Source organism: Salvelinus alpinus, chromosome 27 (assembly GCF_045679555.1).
Source record: "Salvelinus alpinus chromosome 27, SLU_Salpinus.1, whole genome shotgun sequence".
Classification (NCBI taxonomy): Eukaryota; Metazoa; Chordata; class Actinopteri; order Salmoniformes; family Salmonidae; genus Salvelinus; species Salvelinus alpinus.
This window is the reverse complement of record NC_092112.1, coordinates 36,586,391-36,608,227: the sequence shown is the minus strand read 5'-3', so window position 1 is coordinate 36,608,227 and position 21,837 is coordinate 36,586,391. Positions and strand designations below refer to the sequence as shown.

At 47.2% G+C, this 21,837-nt stretch overlaps 1 protein-coding gene across 13 annotated transcripts in view; it reads right to left on the bottom strand.

Moving 5' to 3' along the window:
- The window catches only part of LOC139556484 (neurexin-3b-like), a 328,473-nt gene that overhangs the window by 59,693 nt on the left and 246,943 nt on the right, over positions 1-21,837 (bottom strand). For 10 of the 13 annotated variants that reach the window (XM_071370487.1, XM_071370488.1, XM_071370489.1 and 7 more), the window contains 2 exons: positions 16,856-17,027; positions 230-319 (listed from right to left, as the gene is read on the bottom strand). In XM_071370487.1, the coding sequence (XP_071226588.1) occupies positions 230-319; positions 16,856-17,027 (262 nt within the window). The remainder of the gene's footprint in view (positions 1-229; positions 320-16,855; positions 17,028-21,837) is intronic. The other 3 variants (XM_071370485.1, XM_071370486.1, XM_071370494.1) reach the window with 1 other exon arrangement.

Sequence of the window (21,837 nt, the reverse complement as noted above, 5' to 3'; positions counted from 1 at the left end):
TCAATGATTCAAACTGATTTTAAACAACAATGACAAAAGGGAATGGCACTAAAACAAATCGACGTAAAAACTAACAAAATAAAATTGACAGTAAGTTTAGTTTAATTATGGTTTAAAGGGTTTAAAAAGCAATTTTCATTCTAGAAGGATTGAGGGGAAACAAGCCAATGACATGACAAGAAAAGAAAAACATTCTAGAACAATCTAGAAGATCTGGTAAAAGGTTTACCTTTCTCCTGTAGCCAATCTTCTACCGGCCTCTTATAATTGAATGGGATTTTCTTATTAGCCATTTGATAGCGCTCAACATCGCTTGGTCCTTTAAAGTTTAGAGAACAGCTTAAAACAGTCGGCAAAGGCAACTGTCAAACAGTCATCATTCACATTTAGACACCGATTTAGAAAAGTTATTTAGCCTTGTTTAGAAAGAAAAGTTAGTTTCAACAGAAATGTTTAGTTGTAAGTTTAATTGAAAAAACTTGGTAAGACATTTTTTTTTGTTGTGCAAATGGTCAATGGTCTACCTGTGTAAAGCACCGTTTCCAATATTGTCTAACAAATAAACATACACAAAATTCAGTAAAACCATGTCCATGAGACCAGAACACACAAAGAACGTGGAAAGACGTGTGCATTCATGTGGGTTAAACAATACAAAACATTTCAATCTCCATAAAACCTGCATTCATAGAAAAGGATCAAAAAAGTTAATTAGGTTTCCCGTCTCAACAGCCCTAATCCGGCAGAGATACATCATTTCCACTGGACAACACCTGTTCTACCTTCCAAAAGTTCTCTTATAGGGTACTACTTGTGACCCGGCCCCTAGGGGGAATAAATCAAGGTAATATGGTGTCATTTTAAACAGAACCCTCCTCTCATATTTCAAGGGCCAAGGAACAAGTCCGTTAAGCAGCAGTATGGAGGGGACGAGGTAGTGAAGGTCTGTAATAAGCAGTCTGATGACCGAGATCTGAGGAGGACACGACATACAGATGAGGTTATTAGCAGATGGTGTGTGTGTGCGTGTGATATTAACAGCATAGTGTGTGTGGCACGTGTCTGTGTTATTACCAGGGTGGTGTGTGAGAATGTGTGCGCAGTGTGAGGTCTCGCTGTCAGTGCTACCCTAGCCTCAACCAGTTCTCCTCTGAGACTAAGGAGAACGTGTTCTAGCAGAAGGAATAACTATTTTATGATGAGTAGATGCAGTAGTGCTTTCTATATTAAGTAAAATCTCCCTCTCTCTCTCTCTCTCTCTCTCTCTGTCTCTGTCTCTTGGTTTCTTTCTCCATCTCTCTCTATCTCTATCCCTCTTTGTACTGTGTTCAATGTAAATATCTATGAGCTATATATCTAATGTATGTGTCTATAAGTCTGTGTGTAAAGTGCAATATGATATGCTAACATATAGATTATACAATGGCCAATACCATTCCTTTGTGTGCATTGGGATAACATTATGCTGCTGGATCCCTTCACCCACACAGAGGTAACCATCCAATTTGTACGATCACTTTGGGGAGTTCAAATTTGATGGCAATGTTTTCAAACAGCGAGCGGTACTAGCGACGTCTGTGAAGTGCGTACTGAATAATGGAGAATGTGAAATGATGTCACTCCCTCGACGAGGATGTTTTGGAGAAACAAAGACACTTTGACAATGTACAGAGGAGTAAAGAATATATTGACTGCAGTGTTTTTGGAGAAGAAGATTGGAAGTGCGATACTTCAGAAGCGTGAACATGGTGAGTGTTCTTCAAACATCTCTTTTAATAACGCGCCGCGGCACGCTCGCCGAGTCAAACGCTCTCAGAGGACAAATCCCAGATATTATAATGTTACAACATGCTTCAGTTCTGCAGGGGGACCTCTTTTTACTCCGCTCCATCACAAATCCCCCCCAAACTATGTGACGTGGGAGGGGAGGAGGGGAGAACACAGAACACACTGACTTGGCTGACGGCTGTTTGGAGTCTCTCTCTCAGCCTTTCTTCTACTTTTATTTCTTATTTTCAGACCAAAGAGAAAGAAAGAAAAAAAATGACGCGGCTTCAAAGCACTCAGGTTAGTGAGTGTTGATAGGAGAGGAGGAGAGGGGAGGAGGAGAGGAGGAGAGGAGGAGAGGGGAGGAGGAGAGGAGGAGAGGAGGAGAGGGGAGGAGGAGAGGAGGAGAGGGGAGGAGGTTTAAAGTAGAGGAGGAGGGGGTGGAGAGGAGGAGAGGGGGGGAGGAGAGGAGGAGAGGGGAGGAGGTTTACAGTAGAGGAGGAGGGGGTGGAGAGGAGGAGAGGGGAGGATGTTTAAAGTAGAGGAGGGGGTGGAGAGGAGGAGAGGGGAGGGGAGGAGGAGAGGAGGAGAGGGGAGGAGGTTTAAAGTAGAGGAGGAGGGGGTGGAGAGGAGGAGAGGGGAGGAGGAGAGGAGGAGAGGAGGAGAGGAGGAGAGGAGGAGAGGGGAGGAGGTTTAAAGTAGAGGAGGAGGGGGTGGATAGGAGGAGAGGGGAGGAGGAGAGGAGGAGAGGGGAGGAGGTTTAAAGTAGAGGAGGAGGGGGTGGAGAGGAGGAGAGGGGAGGAGGTCTAAAGTAGAGGAGGAGGGGGGAGGAGGAGAGGAGAGGGGAGGAGGTTTAAAGTAGAGGAGGAGGGGGTGGAGAGGAGGAGAGGGGAGGAGGTTTAAAGTAGAGGAGGAGGGGGTGGAGAGGGTAGGAGGAGAGGAGGAGAGGGGAGGAGGTTTAAAGTAGAGGAGGAGGGGGTGGAGAGGAGGAGAGGGGAGGAGGTTTAAAGTAGAGGAGGAGGGGGGAGGAGGAGTGGAGAGGGGATGAGGTTTAAAGTAGAGGAGGAGGGGGTGGAGAGGAGGAGGTTTAAAGTAGAGGAGGAGGGGGTGGAGAGGAGGAGAGGGGAGGAGGTTTAAAGTAGAGGAGGAGGGGGTGGAGAGGAGGAGGGGGGGTGGAGAGGAGGAGGGGGTCTAAAGTAGAGGAGGAGAGGGGAGGAGGAGAGGAGGGGGGAGAGGAGGAGAGGGGAGGATGGAAGGAGGATATGAGGGGAAGGTAAGTAAAGACTGCAGGGATGCTGTGTAGCGAGCCTTATCTGGAGTTAATAAGCACCTAGCAGGGTTCTTAGTGCCTTTGATCCAGACAGGGTGTGGAGGCTGAGTCTGAAAGGCAGCAGCCAGAGACAGGCACCCTGTCGACTGTTTGAGGAGTAAGAGAATGGCCCCAGGTGCAAACTGAATGTAGCACCCACAATAACGACTATACCACCTCTCTCTGTCTCTCTCCCCTCTCTCTTACTCTCTCCCCTCTATCCCCTCTCTCTGTCTCTCTCCCCTCTATCCCCTCTCTCTGTCTCGCTCCCCTCTATCCCCTCTCTCTATCTCTCTCCCCTCTATCCCCTCTCTCTGTCTCTCTCCCCTCTATCCCCTATCTCTGTCTCTCTCCCCTCTATCCCCTCTCTCTGTCTCTCCCCCCTCTCTCTGTCTCTCTCCCCTCTATCCCCTCTCTCTTACTCTCTCCCCTCTATCCCCTCTCTCTGTCTCTCTCCCCTCTATCACCTCTCTCTTACTCTCTCTCCTCTATCCCCTCTCTCTGTCTCTCTCCCCTCTCTCTGTCTCTCTCCCCGCTATCCCCTCTCTCTTACTCTCTCCCCTCTATCCCCTCTCTCTGTCTCTCTCCCCTCTCTCTGTCTCTCTCCCCTCTATCCCCTCTCTCTGTCTCTCTCCCCTCTATCCCCTCTCTCTGTCTCTCTCCCCTCTATCCCCTCTCTCTTACTCTCTCTCCTCTATCCCCTCTCTCTGTCTCTCTCCCCTCTATCCCATTTCTCTTACTCTCTCCCCTCTATCCCCTCTCTCTGTCTCTCCCCTCTATCCCCTCTCTCTTACTCTCTCCCCTCTATCCCCTCTCTCTGTCTCTCTCCCCTCTCTCTTACTCTCTCCCCTCTCTCTGTCTCTCTCCCCTCTATCCCCTCTCTCTTACTCTCTCCCCTCTATCCCCTATCTCTGTCTCTCTCCCCTCTATCCCCTCTCTCTGTCTCTCTCCCCTCTATCCCCTCTCTCTGTCTCGCTCCCCTCTATCCCCTCTCTCTATCTCTCTCCCCTCTATCCCCTCTCTCTGTCTCTCTCCCCTCTATCCCCTATCTCTGTCTCTCTCCCCTCTATCCCCTCTCTCTGTCTCTCCCCCCTCTCTCTGTCTCTCTCCCCTCTATCCCCTCTCTCTTACTCTCTCCCCTCTATCCCCTCTCTCTGTCTCTCTCCCCTCTATCACCTCTCTCTTACTCTCTCTCCTCTATCCCCTCTCTCTGTCTCTCTCCCCTCTCTCTGTCTCTCTCCCGCTATCCCCTCTCTCTTACTCTCTCCCCTCTATCCCCTCTCTCTGTCTCTCTCCCCTCTCTCTGTCTCTCTCCCCTCTATCCCCTCTCTCTGTCTCTCTCCCCTCTATCCCCTCTCTCTGTCTCTCTCCCCTCTATCCCCTCTCTCTTACTCTCTCTCCTCTATCCCCTCTCTCTGTCTCTCTCCCCTCTATCCCATCTCTCTTACTCTCTCCCCTCTATCCCCTCTCTCTGTCTCTCCCCTCTATCCCCTCTCTCTTACTCTCTCCCCTCTATCCCCTCTCTCTGTCTCTCTCCCCTCTCTCTTACTCTCTCCCCTCTCTCTGTCTCTCTCCCCTCTATCCCCTCTCTCTTACTCTCTCCCCTCTATCCCCTCTCTCTGTCTCGCTCCCCTCTATCCCCTCTCTCTATCTCTCTCCCCTCTATCCCCTCTCTCTGTCTCTCTCCCCTCTCTCTTACTCTCTCCCCTCTATCCCCTCTCTCTGTCTCTCTCCCCTCTATCCCCTCTCTCTGTCTCGCTCCCCTCTATCCCCTCTCTCTATCTCTCTCCCCTCTATCCCCTCTCTCTGTCTCTCTCCCCTCTATCCCCTATCTCTGTCTCTCTCCCCTCTATCCCCTCTCTCTGTCTCTCCCCCCTCTCTCTGTCTCTCTCCCCTCTATCCCCTCTCTCTTACTCTCTCCCCTCTATCCCCTCTCTCTGTCTCTCTCCCCTCTATCACCTCTCTCTTACTCTCTCTCCTCTATCCCCTCTCTCTGTCTCTCTCCCCTCTCTCTGTCTCTCTCCCCGCTATCCCCTCTCTCTTACTCTCTCCCCTCTATCCCCTCTCTCTGTCTCTCTCCCCTCTCTCTGTCTCTCTCCCCTCTATCCCCTCTCTCTGTCTCTCTCCCCTCTATCCCCTCTCTCTGTCTCTCTCCCCTCTATCCCCTCTCTCTTACTCTCTCTCCTCTATCCCCTCTCTCTGTCTCTCTCCCCTCTATCCCATTTCTCTTACTCTCTCCCCTCTATCCCCTCTCTCTGTCTCTCCCCTCTATCCCCTCTCTCTTACTCTCTCCCCTCTATCCCCTCTCTCTGTCTCTCTCCCCTCTCTCTTACTCTCTCCCCTCTCTCTGTCTCTCTCCCCTCTATCCCCTCTCTCTTACTCTCTCCCCTCAATCCCCTATCTCTGTCTCTCTCCCCTCTATCCCCTCTCTCTGTCTCTCTCCCCTCTATCCCCTCTCTCTGTCTCGCTCCCCTCTATCCCCTCTCTCTATCTCTCTCCCCTCTATCCCCTCTCTCTGTCTCTCTCCCCTCTATCCCCTATCTCTGTCTCTCTCCCCTCTATCCCCTCTCTCTGTCTCTCCCCCCTCTCTCTGTCTCTCTCCCCTCTATCCCCTCTCTCTTACTCTCTCCCCTCTATCCCCTCTCTCTGTCTCTCTCCCCTCTATCACCTCTCTCTTACTCTCTCTCCTCTATCCCCTCTCTCTGTCTCTCTCCCCTCTCTCTGTCTCTCTCCCGCTATCCCCTCTCTCTTACTCTCTCCCCTCTATCCCCTCTCTCTGTCTCTCTCCCCTCTCTCTGTCTCTCTCCCCTCTATCCCCTCTCTCTGTCTCTCTCCCCTCTATCCCCTCTCTCTGTCTCTCTCCCCTCTATCCCCTCTCTCTTACTCTCTCTCCTCTATCCCCTCTCTCTGTCTCTCTCCCCTCTATCCCATCTCTCTTACTCTCTCCCCTCTATCCCCTCTCTCTGTCTCTCCCCTCTATCCCCTCTCTCTTCCTCTCTCCCCTCTATCCCCTCTCTCTGTCTCTCTCCCCTCTCTCTTACTCTCTCCCCTCTCTCTGTCTCTCTCCCCTCTATCCCCTCTCTCTTACTCTCTCCCCTCTATCCCCTATCTCTGTCTCTCTCCCCTCTATCCCCTCTCTCTTACTCTCTCCCCTCTATCCCCTCTCTCTGTCTCTCTCCCCTCTCTCTGTCTCTCTCCCCTCTCTCTGTCTCTCTCCCCTCTATCCCCTCTCTCTGTCTCTCTCCCCTCTCTCTTACTCTCTCCCCTCTCTCTGTCTCTCTCCCCTCTATCCCCTCTCTCTTACTCTCTCCCCTCTATCCCCTATCTCTGTCTCTCTCCCCTCTATCCCCTCTCTCTGTCTCTCTCCCCTCTCTCTGTCTCTGTCTCTCTCTCTCTCTCTCTCTCTCTCTCTCTCTCTCTCTCTCTCTCTCTCTCTCCTCCTTTCTCTCTTTCTCTCTCTCTCTCTCTCTCTCTCTCTCTCTCTCTCTCTCTCTCTCTCTCTCTCTCTCTCTCTCTCTCTCTCTCTCTCTCTCTCTCTCTCTCTCTCTCTCTCTCTCTCTCTCTCTCTCTCTCTCTCTCTCTCTGTCTCTCTCCCCTCTATCCCCTCTCTCTGTCTCTCTCCCCTCTATCCCCTCTCTCTGTCTCTCTCCCCTCTATCCCCTCTCTCTGTCTCTCTCCCCTCTATCCCCTTTCTCTGTCTCTCTCCCCTTTCTCTGTCTCTCTCCCCTCTATCCCCTCTCTCTGTATAACTCTCCCCCCTCTCTGTCTCTCTCCCCTCTCTCTGTCTCTCTCCCCTCTATCCCCTCTCTCTGTCTCTGTCTCTCTCTCTGTCTCTCTCCCCTCTATCCCCTCTCTCTGTCTCTCTCCCATCTTCTCTCTCTTCTCCCTCTGTGTGGGCGTGTTTATTTCTGTTTGCTGAGAGGCTCTCACACGGATTACTGTGTTGAGAATCTGGCTGCAACTAATATGAAAGTAGAAACACCTTTTATGACGAAGGTAGTTCTTAGTGTGGGTGTAGCTTTAAAATTGTTAAAGGTGATTCCAGTGGTGACCTTTCAATCCAGAACGAGACAACTTCGTTTTTCTAACTGTATGGCTTTTCTTAGGCGTAGAGTAACAGTCAATCGTTAAAGGTGATTCTAGCAGTGACCTTGCATGAATAGAGAATGATACATTACAATGTTTCCAACCCAAGATTACCGTTCCTTTTGACCGAGGCACCAATGAGTCTGTCTGCTTGGAGTTCAATTGACCTAATACAACTTTGCAGGACCTCCTTGGCTAGCGAGGTGTAGAGTAACTTTCATACCATTAAAGGGGATTCTAGCAGTGACCTTGTGTCAATAGGAAATCATACATAACCGTGAAATCATTTTAACCCAAATTGAACTTTTCTTTTGACTGGGGCACCTATGGGGATGTCAGTAAGTCTGACAGCTTTAGAATTGATTGAAAACATTTATCTTGGATCAGTTTGCGACACTGCAGTTGAACAAGCTGCAAGTTAGTGAATGTCTGACCTTGTACCCTTCCCTTAACAACCATGGAAGTGAGACATCAAAACCACATCTGGTTTTCATTTCAAAGTGTGTGTGTGTGCGTGTGTTTGTGAGTGTGTGTGTGTAACCGTGTTTCCAATTCTTCACCCACAGCCAAAACAATATCTGCATTTTTCCCTCCTGGTGACAGTGTTTCAGTCAGAACACACGTTGGCACGGTGACCGTCGGTAGGCTCTAGGCCCACCAGGGAAACCTGGCAGGAGTCTGTCGCTCAACGCCGAAGGCATATTAAGATCAACCTCCTAAGCAACACTCCATCTCAGTAAGAATAGATTGGATCCCCTTCCTCGTTATCCATCCTGTCCAAAACCTCTTCTTCTCACCCTTTCTTTAAACCCTTTGGTTATATCCATCCTACTGCTGCACCCACCCGCCTACCTCTCTTCCAGTCTGCCCCCTGCTTCCTCCTGTCTGTCAACCTCACCCTCACTGTCCTCTGTTGTATCAGTCCCCTGCATCTATTTCCGGAGCTCTCCCTCTTTCCTTTACTCTCTCTCTCTCTCTCCGTCTCTTTTTCATCCTCCACTCCCTCTCTCCCCCTCTCCCTCCCCAGTCCCTCCCTCTCTGTCTGTCTCTCTTTTCCCCCTCCCCTCCCTCTCTCTCCAGTCTTCCTTTCATCTCAGGCTTCTCTTCTATTTCCTCGGTCTCCTCCTCTCCTCTCAGACAGACAAAGAGACAGTAGAGCATTCATCATTTATCCCATTGCCCGGAGGTTTCTACAGCGTTCAAAGGATGAGTTAGACCAGAGGCTGAGGCAGCAGAGAGCAAGGCAGGATGCTTATCTCTCTCTCTCTCTCTCTCTCTCTCTCTCTCTCTCTCTCTCTCTCTCTCTCTCTCTCTCTCTCTCTCTCTCTCTCTCTCTCTCTCTCTCTCTCTCTCTCTCTCTCTCTCTCTCTCTCTCTCTCTCTCTCTCTCTCTCTCTCTCTCTCTCTCTCTCTCTCTCTCGTAGAGAAGAAGCAGCTCGTAGGCATATAGGAGAGCGAGAGATTGTGTCTGAGATAGAGAGGATAATCATGTTCGGCCAGTAGGTTACATGAGTATTTAACTCTCTCACTAAGGCATCGTTTGGCTGCCGGTCTCTTACTGAGATAGAGAGAGACGAAAGCACCTAGTGAAATGAAAAGGTTTCTGCTGAAAGACACTCAGTGGCCTGGAGGTCAAGGCTAGTCATGATATCATTACGACGGGTTAATGGTGTTTTCGTTTTTGTAAAGACTTGTGTGTGAATGTATATGTGTGTGTGTTTGTTTACTGTCTGCTGGCTGTCTCTTCGCTATGGCAATCCTCCTTCCCTCCCGCCCCTCTCCAAACACACAATACAAACTCTCCATCTCTCCCTCCATCTCTCCCTCATCTCTCCCTCCATCTCTCCCTCATCTCTCCCTCCATATCTCCCTCCATTTCTCCCTCCATCTCTCCCTCATCTCTCCCTCCATCTCTCCCTCCATCTCTCCCTCCATCTCTCCCTCCATATCTCCCCCAAGCACAAGAAGGCCACAGAGGCCAACCGTCACTCAACCAAAGCGCTGCTCGTCTAAACCTGGGCCATAATCAATCTACACGCATGATTTCCGCCCGGCTCGGTCCAGTAACTCGCTGATTCCAAGACACAAACCCATGCAGAAAGGTCATGTTGTACAAAATCAAAGTATAAACTGATTCAAATACTTACATAATGCATTGGCCCAGCCTATTGAAAACAAGCCCAGCGTTCGTATTGTCTCAGTATTACAGTGGATAAAATAGACACACATTTTAGATGCGGAGCTAGAGGGGTGAAGAGAAACACAGACAGAAAAGGAATCATAGACAAATGGAGAGAGAGAGAAGTAGACGGAGAAAGCAGAGATGACAGAGTGAGAGAGAGGCAGAGAAAGAAAGAGGGAGGGAGATGCAGCGAGAGAGAGAGACATAGGGAGAGAGAAGGATACAGAGAAGCTGTAAATGACAGACCGAGAAAGAGAGAGAAACAGAGCTGGATGTTTTGCTGAGTGGGGACACATTGCAGTATGGATGACTGGGTCTGGAGAGAACAACATGCACCTCTCTCTCTCTCTCTCTCTCTCTCTCTCTCTCTCTCTCTCTCTCTCTCTCTCTCCCTCCCTTCCCCTCCCTTTCCCCCTCTCTCCCTCTATCTCTCCCTCTCTCTCTCTCTCTCTCTCTCTGTGTTTGGACTTGCTCCAGTGCACATCATACCTGGCTGGGGGCGAGATGTATGGACCCCAGAGCTATGCTGCTGGGGTTGGTACGGGCTGGGCTGACACTGGAGCATACCTACTGTAAACTTGTGAACCGCCTGAGGGAGTCGGCAGATGTGTGGGGTGTCAGGGGGTTTTATGTACAGTGGACGAGGAGGAGGGCTTGGTTTGAACTTTTTAAGCCCGTTACGATGAAGTAAAGATTGTGCCTTTAATGATGTAACTATTGGGCCAATAAAATCTAATCTCTCTCTCTCAATCCCTTTCTCTCTCTTCCCCTCTCTATCACTCCATCCCATTCCCTTTTTTCCCCCATCTCTCCCTCTGTGCTTGGCCCCTGCTCCAGCGTCCATCATGCCTGGCTGGATGTCACCCTAAACCCACCGGTACAGAGCTAGACACAGCACACCGAAGGATGATGGGATTTCAGACGGGATCATTGGATCAAAAACTCTCGCTCTGTTTAACGGCAGGGACAGGGGTCTGAGAGCAAACTCTCGCTCTGTTTAACGGCAGGGACAGGGGTCTGAGAGCAAACTCTCGCTCTGTTTAACGGCAGGGACAGGGGTCTGAGAGCAAACTCTCGCTCTGTTTAACGGCAGGGACAGGGGTCTGAGAGGTTTCGACTTCCTCTTGACCGTCAACATTTACCTTGATTGGGACCGTGTTTACTCTGTCTGTTTCTAACCTCTTAGAAAAAGGCAGAGGGGGTGTAAACACAAAAGGCTTTTCAGGATATCAACGGACAACAATAGGTTGTGATGTTTATTTATTCACACGTGTTTCAGTGTGTCATCATCGTGGTAAACGTGTAAACAGTTGAACGGTACGTTTAGTGCCGTGTACAATCACACCAGCTTCCTAGTCAATGGCTCTGCCTCAAAGCCTTTGGGTCTGTCACGTGTGCCTTTTGGCCGTCGACCGCAAATACAGGTTGGTGTTCAGACATCTAATTTTCACGCCCCAAGGTTCTCTGTAAGGTACATTGACTGACTAGTCAAATCACTGAGACATCTTCTACTCCCTATTCACCATCAGCCATGGATCTGGTAACTGTTTATTGAACGGGCAGCAAGAGCCAGGAGCAGCTAGCTACAGCCTTTCACACACGCACGCACGCACACACACACGCGTGCACGCACACACAGGCTTTCACCGTTACGCATTCGGAGTACGAGGGAGGCAGTCGATAAGGGTGCACCCTAACCTGTAATTACCAGAGAAATGACAATGCCTTTACAAGTGAGGGGGCAAAAAAAATCAATCATTGTTGAATTACTATCACCGAGTGTCCTGCAAATTACAAGCGGGAGAAGAAAAATACATGACCACATATTCGATCTCTTACCTGGACAAAGGAATGCACACTGAATAGAAAATAACTTGATTCTATCACTTGGAAGAATTCATGGATTCAATTAGAAAAGTCTCTCTGTTTTGTAACTATGTTCAAACACAAAAAGTATTTAATCAAGCATTTAACAACTTTTCTGGTTAGCCTTGATCAAAGGCATTGACTGCATGGGAACTAGCTCTTCAGGAAGGGTGAGAGAACACTGCTACAAACTGCAGCTGGCAAACTGCAGCTGTTATACGGGTCTAATGGGTCAGATGTCATTAAGAGGTACTGGGAAGGAAAACAAAGAGAGGACAAGAGAGTACACTTGTTCTACAAGTACAAGTCCTCAACGTGCAAATTACTAAAGCCTAATTCTGCACGAAAATGACAAAAACTTGTGCGAGGCAAGATAGATAAAGGTGCAGTCTCTGCATCACACAACATTTCATTCACTGTGTTGGTGTGGAACACGGATTGCTTTTGGTGCTACTGAGGTAGAATTGAACGCATCCTTGCTTCTGGTGGTAGGAAAGAAAAAGAGGAAAGAAAGAAGGAGGGAAAGAAAGAAAGAAGGGAAGAGAGAGAGCGAGAAAGCGATGAACTCGACCTGCACTTTCACTGACCCCGACACAAACAAATGGGCAGACAAGAGGATGACGGTCCCCCGAGCTCTCTGGGGTTCTGAAGTAATCTTACTTCAATGATGGGAGGTCGCTATCAGCTAGCGTGCCACTGGGCATGTATTTCACAGGGTTGAGGAGACTTGGGCCAACTCTAAATTAGCTAGCTCTGTTCTGACAACTAGGCCTTTTTGTATTGTGACCCTCTCCGTTTTGATTCCCTGTTGAGAGTTACGTGGGTTTGTTTTAAGTGTCTGAAGGAAAGTCAAATCCTTGTTAATCGGCAATCAGATAAGACATTTTGTTTTAATTCAGCTGTCTTGAATGCATATTTTATACATCCAATACATCCAAAATTCGCCAGAGATGAGAAAGAGATTTAATGAAGAGGTCTAATAAAAATGTCTAAGAAACCTTTGGGGAAGCTGTTTCAAATAAACCACTAGATATGTCATCATTCGAGGCCTGCCTGTCTTCAGGTACCGCAGCCATTTTGAATCCCTAGCCTTCGTCCAGGTCCTAAGGGCTTTTCTGCTTAGCTAACCTGAGTGAGAGGAGTGATTCGTTGCTCTCACACACCTGGTGGCTAATAAGGGGAGAGAATCAGGGCCAGGCCAGCCCCGGGCGGGAGGCGACAGGACAGAGACATCAAAGGGGAGGACAGCAAACCCGAATGAATGGAGTGTGAAGCACAGTGGAGGATTTTTTCCTCTCTCTCTCTCTCTCTGAATCTCCCTTTCTCTCCCCCTCTCTCTCTATCTCTCCGTCTCTCCCTCCCTCAGCTCGGTACCGCCAGCACGCCCCAGGTTCCAAATGAGGTGACGGCCTGATCCACCAAAAGGAGCCGGCTGTGTTTGATGACCTCATTTGTATTCAGCATGTGTAGCCTCCACCTCGACCTGGGAGAGAGAGATACAGGGAGGCAGAACCTCTATCCTCTATCTCCCCAGCAGCACAGCTCTCCTTAGGCTGGCAGGCAGCAGGCAGACAGGCAGATAACTTTGAAGGCTGATGTGACAGAGGACTGAACACCTTACCTCCTTACCGCTCCATCCCGCCTCCCTCTCCCTCTCCCTCTCTCTCTCTCTCTCTCTCTCTCTCTCTCTCTCTCTCTCTCTCTCTCTCTCTCTCTCTCTCTCTCTCTCTCTCTCTCTCTCTCTCTCTCTAACACATATGTTAACATTGCCTAAGCAAGTGAAGTAGATAATATACAAAAGTGAAATAAACTATAAAAATTAACAATAAACATTACACTCACAAAAGTTCCAAAAGAATTTAGACATTACAAATGTCATATTATGGATATATACAGTGTTGTAATGATGTGCAAATAGTTGAAGTACGAAAGGGAAAATAAATAAACATAAATATAGGTTGTATTTACAATGGTGTTTGTTCTTCACTGGTTGCCCTTTTCTTGTGGTAACAGGTCACACATCTTACTGCTGTGATGTCACACTGTGGAATTTCACTCAATAGATATGGGAGTTTATTAAAATGTGATTTGTTTTCGAATTATTTGTGGGTCTGTGTAATATGAGTGAAATATGTCTCTCTAATATGGTCATACACTTGGCAGGAGGTTAGGAAGTGCAGCTCAGTTTCTACCTCGTTTTGTGGGCAGTGTGCACATAGCCTGTCTTCTCTTGAGAGCCAGGTCTGCCTTCTGTGGCCTTTCTCAATAGCAAGGCTATTGTCACGTTCTGACCTTAGTTTCTTTTTATGTCTTTGTGTTAGGTTGGTCAGGGCGTGAGTTGGGGTGGGCAGTCTATGTTCTTTTTTCTAGGTTGTTCGTTTTCTATGTGTTTGGCCTGGTGTGATTCCCAATCAGAGGCAGCTGTTTATCGTTGTCTCTGATTGGGAGCCATATTTAGGTAGCCTGTTTTCCATTGTGTGTTGTGGGTGGTTGTTTCCTGTTTTTGTGTCACCATTCAGGACTGTTTCGGTTTTCGTTATCATTCACTTTGTTATTTTTGTATTTTGTAGTGTTCAGTTTATTATTCAAATATGACGAACACTTACCACGCTGCATATTGGTCCGATCCTTCATACTCCTCAGACGAAGAGGACGAGAATCGTTACAGCTATGCTCACTGAGTCTGTACATAGTCAAAGCTTTCCTTAATTTTGGGTCAGTCACAGTGGTCAAGCATTCTAGTTTGCTCTATTTTTTGGCAAAGTCTTTCCAATGTGTCAAGTAATTATCTTTTTGTTTTCTCAAGATTTGGTTGGGTCTAATTGTGTTGCTGTCCTGGGGCTCTGTGGGGTCTGTTTGTGTTTCTGAACAGAGCCTCAGGACCAGCTTGCTTAGGGGGCTCTTCTCCAGGTTTATTTCTCTGTAGGTGATGGCTTTGTTATGGAAGGTTTGGGAATTGCTTCCATTTACGTGGTTGTAGAATTTAATGGCTCTTTCTGGATTTTGATAATTAGCCGGTATCGGCCTAATTCTGAACAAGGCAGTTAACCCACTGTTCCTAGGCCGTCACTGAAAATAAGAATTTGTTCTTAACTGACTTGCCTAGTTAAATAAAGGGGAAAAAAATTGTTATGTCAAATGTTAGTTTCCTTTTGATGGCATAGGCACTTGAAGGCACTTCTTGCCTTGTCTCTCAGATCCTTCACATCTTTGTGGAAGTTACCTGTGGCGCTGATGTTTAGGCCGAGGTATGAATAGTTTTGTGTGTGCTCTAGGGCAACGGTGTCTAGATGGAATTTGTTTTCGTGGTCCTGGGAACTGGACCTTTTTTGGAACACCATTATTTTTGTCTTACTGAGATTTACCGTCAGGGTCCAGGTCTGACAGAATCTTTCTCTCTCTCTCACCACCACCTCAATTTTCCCCTCCCACCTCTCCATCCTCCCTCATTCACCTCCTGCCCACCCCCTTCTACCTTGACTTTCATTCCCCTCCTAAAATGAGCTAACCAGATGTCACACTCACAGCTAATGTCCCTCATAAGACAAAAAGGCTGCCGGCAGACTCGGCTTGGCCCACTTTCTCACCCACGGTGTCTGCGCTCGATTGGAAGGTTGTCTTCATTCGTTCATATGCCCAGTGAAGCGCCATGGCTGTGGTGGTCAGCGGACTTTCAGAGGACGATTAGGGTTGATTGTGGTTGTGGTTGATTGCTGGCTTAGCTCTCGTCCAGTCTCAGTTTCAGAGGTGTTTTATTCCGAGGTGTGTGAGTGTGTCTGTGTGTCTGTGTGTGTATGCATCAGTGGAGGCTCCTCAGGAGGAAGGGGAGGACCATCCTCCTCAGTGAATTTCAGCAGAATCAAAATAGTGAAACATTAAACAAGTTATCCTTTTTAGAAAAAGCCATCCTAATATATTCACGTCACCAAATAATTGATTAAAACACACTGTTTTGCAAAGAAGGTCTACAGTAACTTCCACAGCACTCCGTAGGGTAGCACCATGGTGTAGCCGGAGGACAGCTATCTTCCGTCCTCCTCTGGGTACATTGACTTCAATACAAAACCTAAGAGGCTACACAGTAATTATGACAACTTCCGGAGGACATCCTCCAACCTATCAGAGCTCTTGCAGCATGAACTGACATGTTGTCTACTCAAGCAAAAGATCAGAGAATGAATCTACTACTGAAAGCATAAGCTACAGCTAGCTAGAACTGCAGTGCATAAACCTTGGTGAGTGGTTGACTCAACGAGAGAGAAGGACAATAGTTGAATAGTTGAACAGTTTTGAACAAATACATTTCTTTCAAAAATGAAGGAGAGAGAGAGAGCTATATTTCGATCATAGTATCTTTTATCACTTTCACTTAGCAAGAGAATGCCGCTAGCTAGTTTAGCCTATGCAAACACCTGCTATGTTAGCTAGCTGGCTATGGCTATCCGACACTGGAACTCTTCGAAGTCAGGGTTAGTTTTTGGTTTATTTAATTTATAATCACTGCTAAACTGCTTGCTGCTGACTGTATTGCATTATTGTAGGTTTAGCGGGTTTACTAATGCGATAGTTCTAGTAGCTATGTTAATTATGATGTTAATATGGTGACAATGATGTAGGCTGCGGTTAGCGGTTATGATATGAAGATTTGGCTTGAAAAGGTTTTTTCGCCTGGTCAGACAGCTGGTGTGTTGTGAACTGAAGTCCACAAGCAAAGGGAAAAGGTGAGAGGAGGAGAGTAATTATACAACGATTAAAGGGATCATGCTATTTGTATGTGGCTGCTATGAAAGTGAACTGTGTTTGTGTGTGATCAGGGGTGTATTCATTCCGCCGATTCTGTTAAAAAAGTTTCTTAAACAGAAGCAACCTGAACGAAAAGGGGATAATCATACCTGAATTTGTCCAATAGAAACTCTCGTTTGCAGCGGTTGAACTAATGATTACACCCTATATCAGATCAATGTTACATTGAGCTGGGTGAATGGAATATGAATGACAGTCATCCAATATGCTATAAGATAAATAAGACCCTGCTCATAAATAATAATAATCGTCCTCCCTCACCGACCACCACTGGTATGCGTGCATGGTGTGTGAGTGTGTGTGCATGCGTGTGTGGTGCAAACCCTTAAGACTGGGAAATAGACTGGAGCAAGGGGCAGAGCGAATAAACAGTTCACATCTGTTCACACTTCAGTAAATTGTAGTGCTTGGCAGGATAGTAAAGTGTCCATCGGCCCACCGAGGGGGAGACTTGCTTGGCCTGCATACTCATGCTGTTATTCTGACTTAACATCCTTGTCAGTTGGCCTTTGTAAACAGGTGATGTCCAGTGGGTCTAACAGAGGTCTACCCTTCACATTACCACCCATTCCCAATTCACTCCCTACCCCTTCTCATTGGCTCTAACCCTGTGATATTTGCAGGTCTGTAAGGTATACGCAATATGGTGGAATCTCCACCAACACTGCTTAAACCTATTCAGAACCTTCAGATCTTCAAACATCAAAGAGTTTGGGCCAAGAGGAAAGGGTAGTGAGGGAATTGGGACTGACTTTCTCATCAACACAAGCCAACAGGTTCAACGGTCAGAGGTCCTAGGTCAAACGTGAGTGTAACAGACGCCAGATGGTGATTGGTGGGTACCTGTGGGGAAGTGTTCGTTGATTGGCCAGTTGTCCACCTGCAGAGTGGCGTTGCCCCCATTCCTGGTGAAGCGCACCAGGTGGTACTTCCCGTCGTTGATCGTCATGGTTACCTCCTTCACACTGATGTCTGACGTACCAATGTTGAAGGTCACGCCCACCTTGCCTTCCGTCTGAAAGAAAAGGGAAGAAGAAACAGAAATGTATTAAAAGACTTCAACAACTTTCAGGCAACCCGGAAGAGGAACAAGCAGCAGGTTTGAGATCAGTCTAAGGAAGAGGGTGGAGAATCATTACTCTTGATCACATAATAATGAGTAGATATTTGGGATGCAAGTTGATTTGTAGATCAGTGTAGTCTGATTGCAAACACACACAACAAACAGGCATTTATTAACCAGTATCAACCACTTTCCTTCCACAGGCAGTCTTCAGGTTGATTGATAATTGATATTTTCCCATTGGTAAAACATTTCAATATGATGTGCCACATATAGAACAGCCGAGATGTGCAGAACCATACCATCTTCAATTCCTGACTTAGAACCAATTCCACGATGAGCTTCAATCAAATCATCTTCATTGCATTTGTAATGCAGTGATACCAAGACCAGGAATCGAGATGTTTGCAGAAGCTGTAAACTGATTGCAGGGTTTGATTCAATAAGGCTGGGCCAACATTATATAGCCTGGACTATACAACAGTAACTGAAACAGTTGAACAACAGAGTTACACATTACTTTGTTAACCCAGGTCTCCCCCTATCCTCTTCCTGAGCTAATACTAATCACAATGGAGCCATCTATTGGACATGTATTCTACTGTAGGTTGTGTGTTAGTACGGACACGGTAACAAAGCCACTCATTCCAATGTCCATACCACTAAGAATACTAGACAATATGCAATCTACGAAAAAAAGGGTTACAACATGGTTCTTTGTGGAAAGGGTTCTACCTGGAACCCAAAACGTTTTTTCCAAAGGGTTCTCCCATGGGGACAGCCGAAGAAGCCTTTTAGGTTCTACAGTAGGTTGAACCTTTTTTCCTAAGGGTGTAGACCCCAAAGGAAGACCATATAGTTGGTAGCTGTACTAGCTAGCTTTACGGTTCATTAAACTGTTTTAATTTGTTGGGAGTTAGCTGTAACAGAACGGTCAGTCACTTAATGATGAGTAATGTTCTGTCGAACGCCAGGACATATGCCTCTCCCTCCCCACATCACATATGTAGCAGCACATATGTTTTATTTAACGGCAAAGTTAGTGGTGTTATATCACTCAAAGAGAGAGAGTGGGAGAGAGAGAGAGAGAGAGAGAGCGAGAGAGAGAGAGAGAGAGAGAGAGAGGCAAATAAGAACCTCATTGGTTTCTCACCGCAACTTACTTTCTCGCCAACTTGCTAATTTTAAACAACCTGCCAACGTGTTTGATCGGAGCTGCTTGGGTATGCATGGGAACGTAGGCGTTACATGGAAAATGTTTTAAAGAGAGACAAGGATGGCGAGAGAAAGAGAGAGACAGAGAGCACGAGAGAGAGCGAGAGAGATAAAAGATTGAGAGATGGAGTTAGAAAGAGATCGAGATTGTGAGCAGGAGAGTGAATGAGAGAGGGGTAAAGAGGAAGAGAGAGAGGGATGGAGCGAGAGAGAGATAGAGAGAGAAAGAGTGGGGGTGTAAGGCTACAATGTTTTCCATGTCATTTGTCCTAATCCCCTCTGGGAATGGTTTGTGTAATTACCTGCTTTAAAGGCCCAGAGCCAAAGGGACATTTCTCACAACACGGCCGTGTGTGTGTGTGTGTGAGTGCGTGCATGCGAGCGGGGGTGCATGTGTGTGTACATGATGCACTGACCCACCGGGCTGATGACACGATGTGTTAATGGATCAGTGAAGAGATAAGAGCTAGTGAATCAGGATATACCATAGTGTGTGTATGTATGTGTGTGTGTGTGTGTGTGTGTGTGTGTGTGTGTGTGTGTGTGTGTGTGTGTGTGTGTGTGTGTGTGTGTGTGTGTGTGTGTGTGTGTGTGTGTGTGTGTGTGTGTGTGTGTGTGTGTGTGTGTGTGTGTGTGTGTGTGTGTGCAATAGCGCTCCACTTAACAATGGCCACTGCTACTTCATATCATTAACTAACCCTTGACATTGTTGTTAACACCTTGCTATTGCCTGCTACCACTAAACACCCACACCCGACACCTTTTAATTGAATCTAAAACACTATACCACAGTGGCAATACCTGACATTCAGTGAAAACACTGAGGAAGTCAGCATCCATTTTAAGACGGTGTACAGTCTACCATCTAGCCAAATGTTTTTTAAAAATGGAGTTGGACCTGCGTTGACTCACCAAGGATGTTCAAGGCAATCTTTCTGAAAGGAGACGAAACTCGAGATGAAACATCTGATAAAGGTTGCAGGCCTAGTTAGTTTATCTTCCATTGAAATGCAAAGTATTTCAAAAGGACTGCCTTGAAGATCCTTGAGAGGCTCTTGCCCTTTTCGTCTTTGCTAACAAAAAGGTATGTATTTCAGTACCAAGGCCAACCCAGTACAATGTCCAAATAGCGCATTATGTTCTCTCATGTTTGGAGTAGTTGACTAGGAAACCACAAGAGTACCCTAGTATATCTCTAGTCCATGCACCTACAGTCTCACACAGTCTGACACACAGGAGGTTGGTGGCACCTTAATTGGGGAGGACGGGCTCGTGGTAATGGCTGGAGCGCCATTCCATTCGCGCCGTTCCAGACATTATTATGAGCCGCCCTCCCCTCAGCAACCTCCACTGGTCTGACACAGAATTTTAAACATTGCGTGCTAAAATACACTCAGACCTGTGATGAAAGAAAAAGGCACTTTGCATTATGAATGTTCTAACAACACAGACTAAAACAATTAATACAAGTCCCAGTGACTGCCACATTACTGCTTAAATTATTAACCATCATTTATTCACATTACTTGACTTTTGTAAAATATTTCAGTTGCTGTGTCTAGTCTTTATAGTGCTGCTGCCTATGCTGTCTGACAAAATCACTATTTTAGTAGTTCTTCAAAGTGAATAAAGCATACTTGTATGACTGCTGAATACCAACTATCAATCACTTACATCATGTATTTTCAGGTAGAGATACCTCGCCAAGCAACTGCTCTCTATCCTTCCCCATCAGGCATTCTTCTGTCTCTTTTATGTAGCGGGCGTAAAAGAGAACCAGACCGGGCAAGTAGGCGTGGTCAATTAGTTGTTTCAAAAAAAGAAAAATAACCAACATTTCGGTTATTCGCTCAGCACTCATCCAAAGACACGCTACACACTTTACAAATACCTACAAACAACGACAGATCACAGCCACCGCTGTAAACAGTAACAACAGACACAGTGCAACGGTGTCCCAGGGCACGGTGGATTCAGCTCTCTGTGGTGCTCAATGCCCCGCACGCGCACGCACGCACACGCACACACACACACCGCTGTCCAGCGGCCACCCACCTGACCGCCTGCCCTCCCTCCACTGCCTCGGCAACGCTGTGATTGACATTTCCAATTACATTCTTTATTGGCCTGTCAATCGCTGGGCGGGACAGCCCTTCATTGTCTCTTAAGGAAGGGGAGGGATGGCTATTGGTCTCCCAGTAAAAGATGATGACCCCCCCCACCAATATTCCTGCACTAGAAAATAAATACATGAAGTGGTAGGAGAATCACACACACACACACACACAATCCTGCCTAACAAAGCATAACCTTGCATTGAGCCCTAACCCGTACCATCACACCGCAGCAATAAACAGCAGAGACAAGAGGCTTCAATCTCACTAACTGTCACAACAGAACACAACAGATGACAACACAACACGTTACTGTTATACTGTGGTGCTGTGTTAAAACGCTGTTATGCTCATAGATAATATACACACTGTAATTCCTACCCCCTTGCACTGACTGGTCTTCTCCTCCAAGGTTCGACTGCCTGCCTGCCACTAAACCACTGATTATTTTAACACTGTATTTTGGACCTATGGAGATGCGAGACAGCGTTGGCAGCACAAAGCCACGGGAGATCGGCGGGGGGAGGAGGGTGGTGTGGTGTGTGTCAGTGTGTGTGTGAGTGACGGAGGTGCGGGTAAGTAAGACTGATAAAATAAAATCACGGTTACGGTCAGAGAAAAGCAGCACATGAAGAGCTCTGCTCCGCCACCAAGCGCTCGGTCCCACGTGATCCCTCCACATACTGACACTGGTAATCAGACCCACAATCCAATTCACCAGCCTCCGATCAATGCCTTCAGCACAAGGAGCGCCCCCAGGCAGCCAATCACTCAGAGCAGCACAGCAGCCTGACTCTCCAGGCCTCTCGGAGCCCTCTCCAGGCCCGTAACACAGACAGCATTCACATCACAGCCCTGCCAGACAGATATACAATAGACTACATTCCCTAGATGGGGAATTGGTCATTTTGTTAAAGCATCGATATATCCAGGACTCTCCAGGCCATAGACATATCACAGCCCAGCCAGTCACTATACAAAGATGGGTATTATTCCAATAGACTCCATCCTCCAGGATGGTGAACAGTCATTTTGTTAAAACCGAGAGCAGATGTTGCATGTCTATAGGCCTGCAACTGTAGCCCCCACACTATGGAAGACATATAGGACAGGATTTTGCATTTACAAATACACAAAGTGTGATTACTACCTCTGAGGGTTTCGAGCTTGAGGTAGTCACCTCATACAAGTACTTGTGAGTATGGCTACACTGTCCTTCTCTCAGCACATATCAAAGCTGCAGGCTAAAGTTAAATCTAGACTTGGTTTTCTCTATCGTAATCACTCCTCTTTCACCCCAGCTGGCAAACTAATCCTGATTCAGATGACCATCCTACCCATGCTAGATTACAGAGACATCATTTATAGATCGGCAGGTAAGGGTGCTCTCGAGCGGCTAGATGTTCTTTACCATTCAGCCATCAGATGTGCCA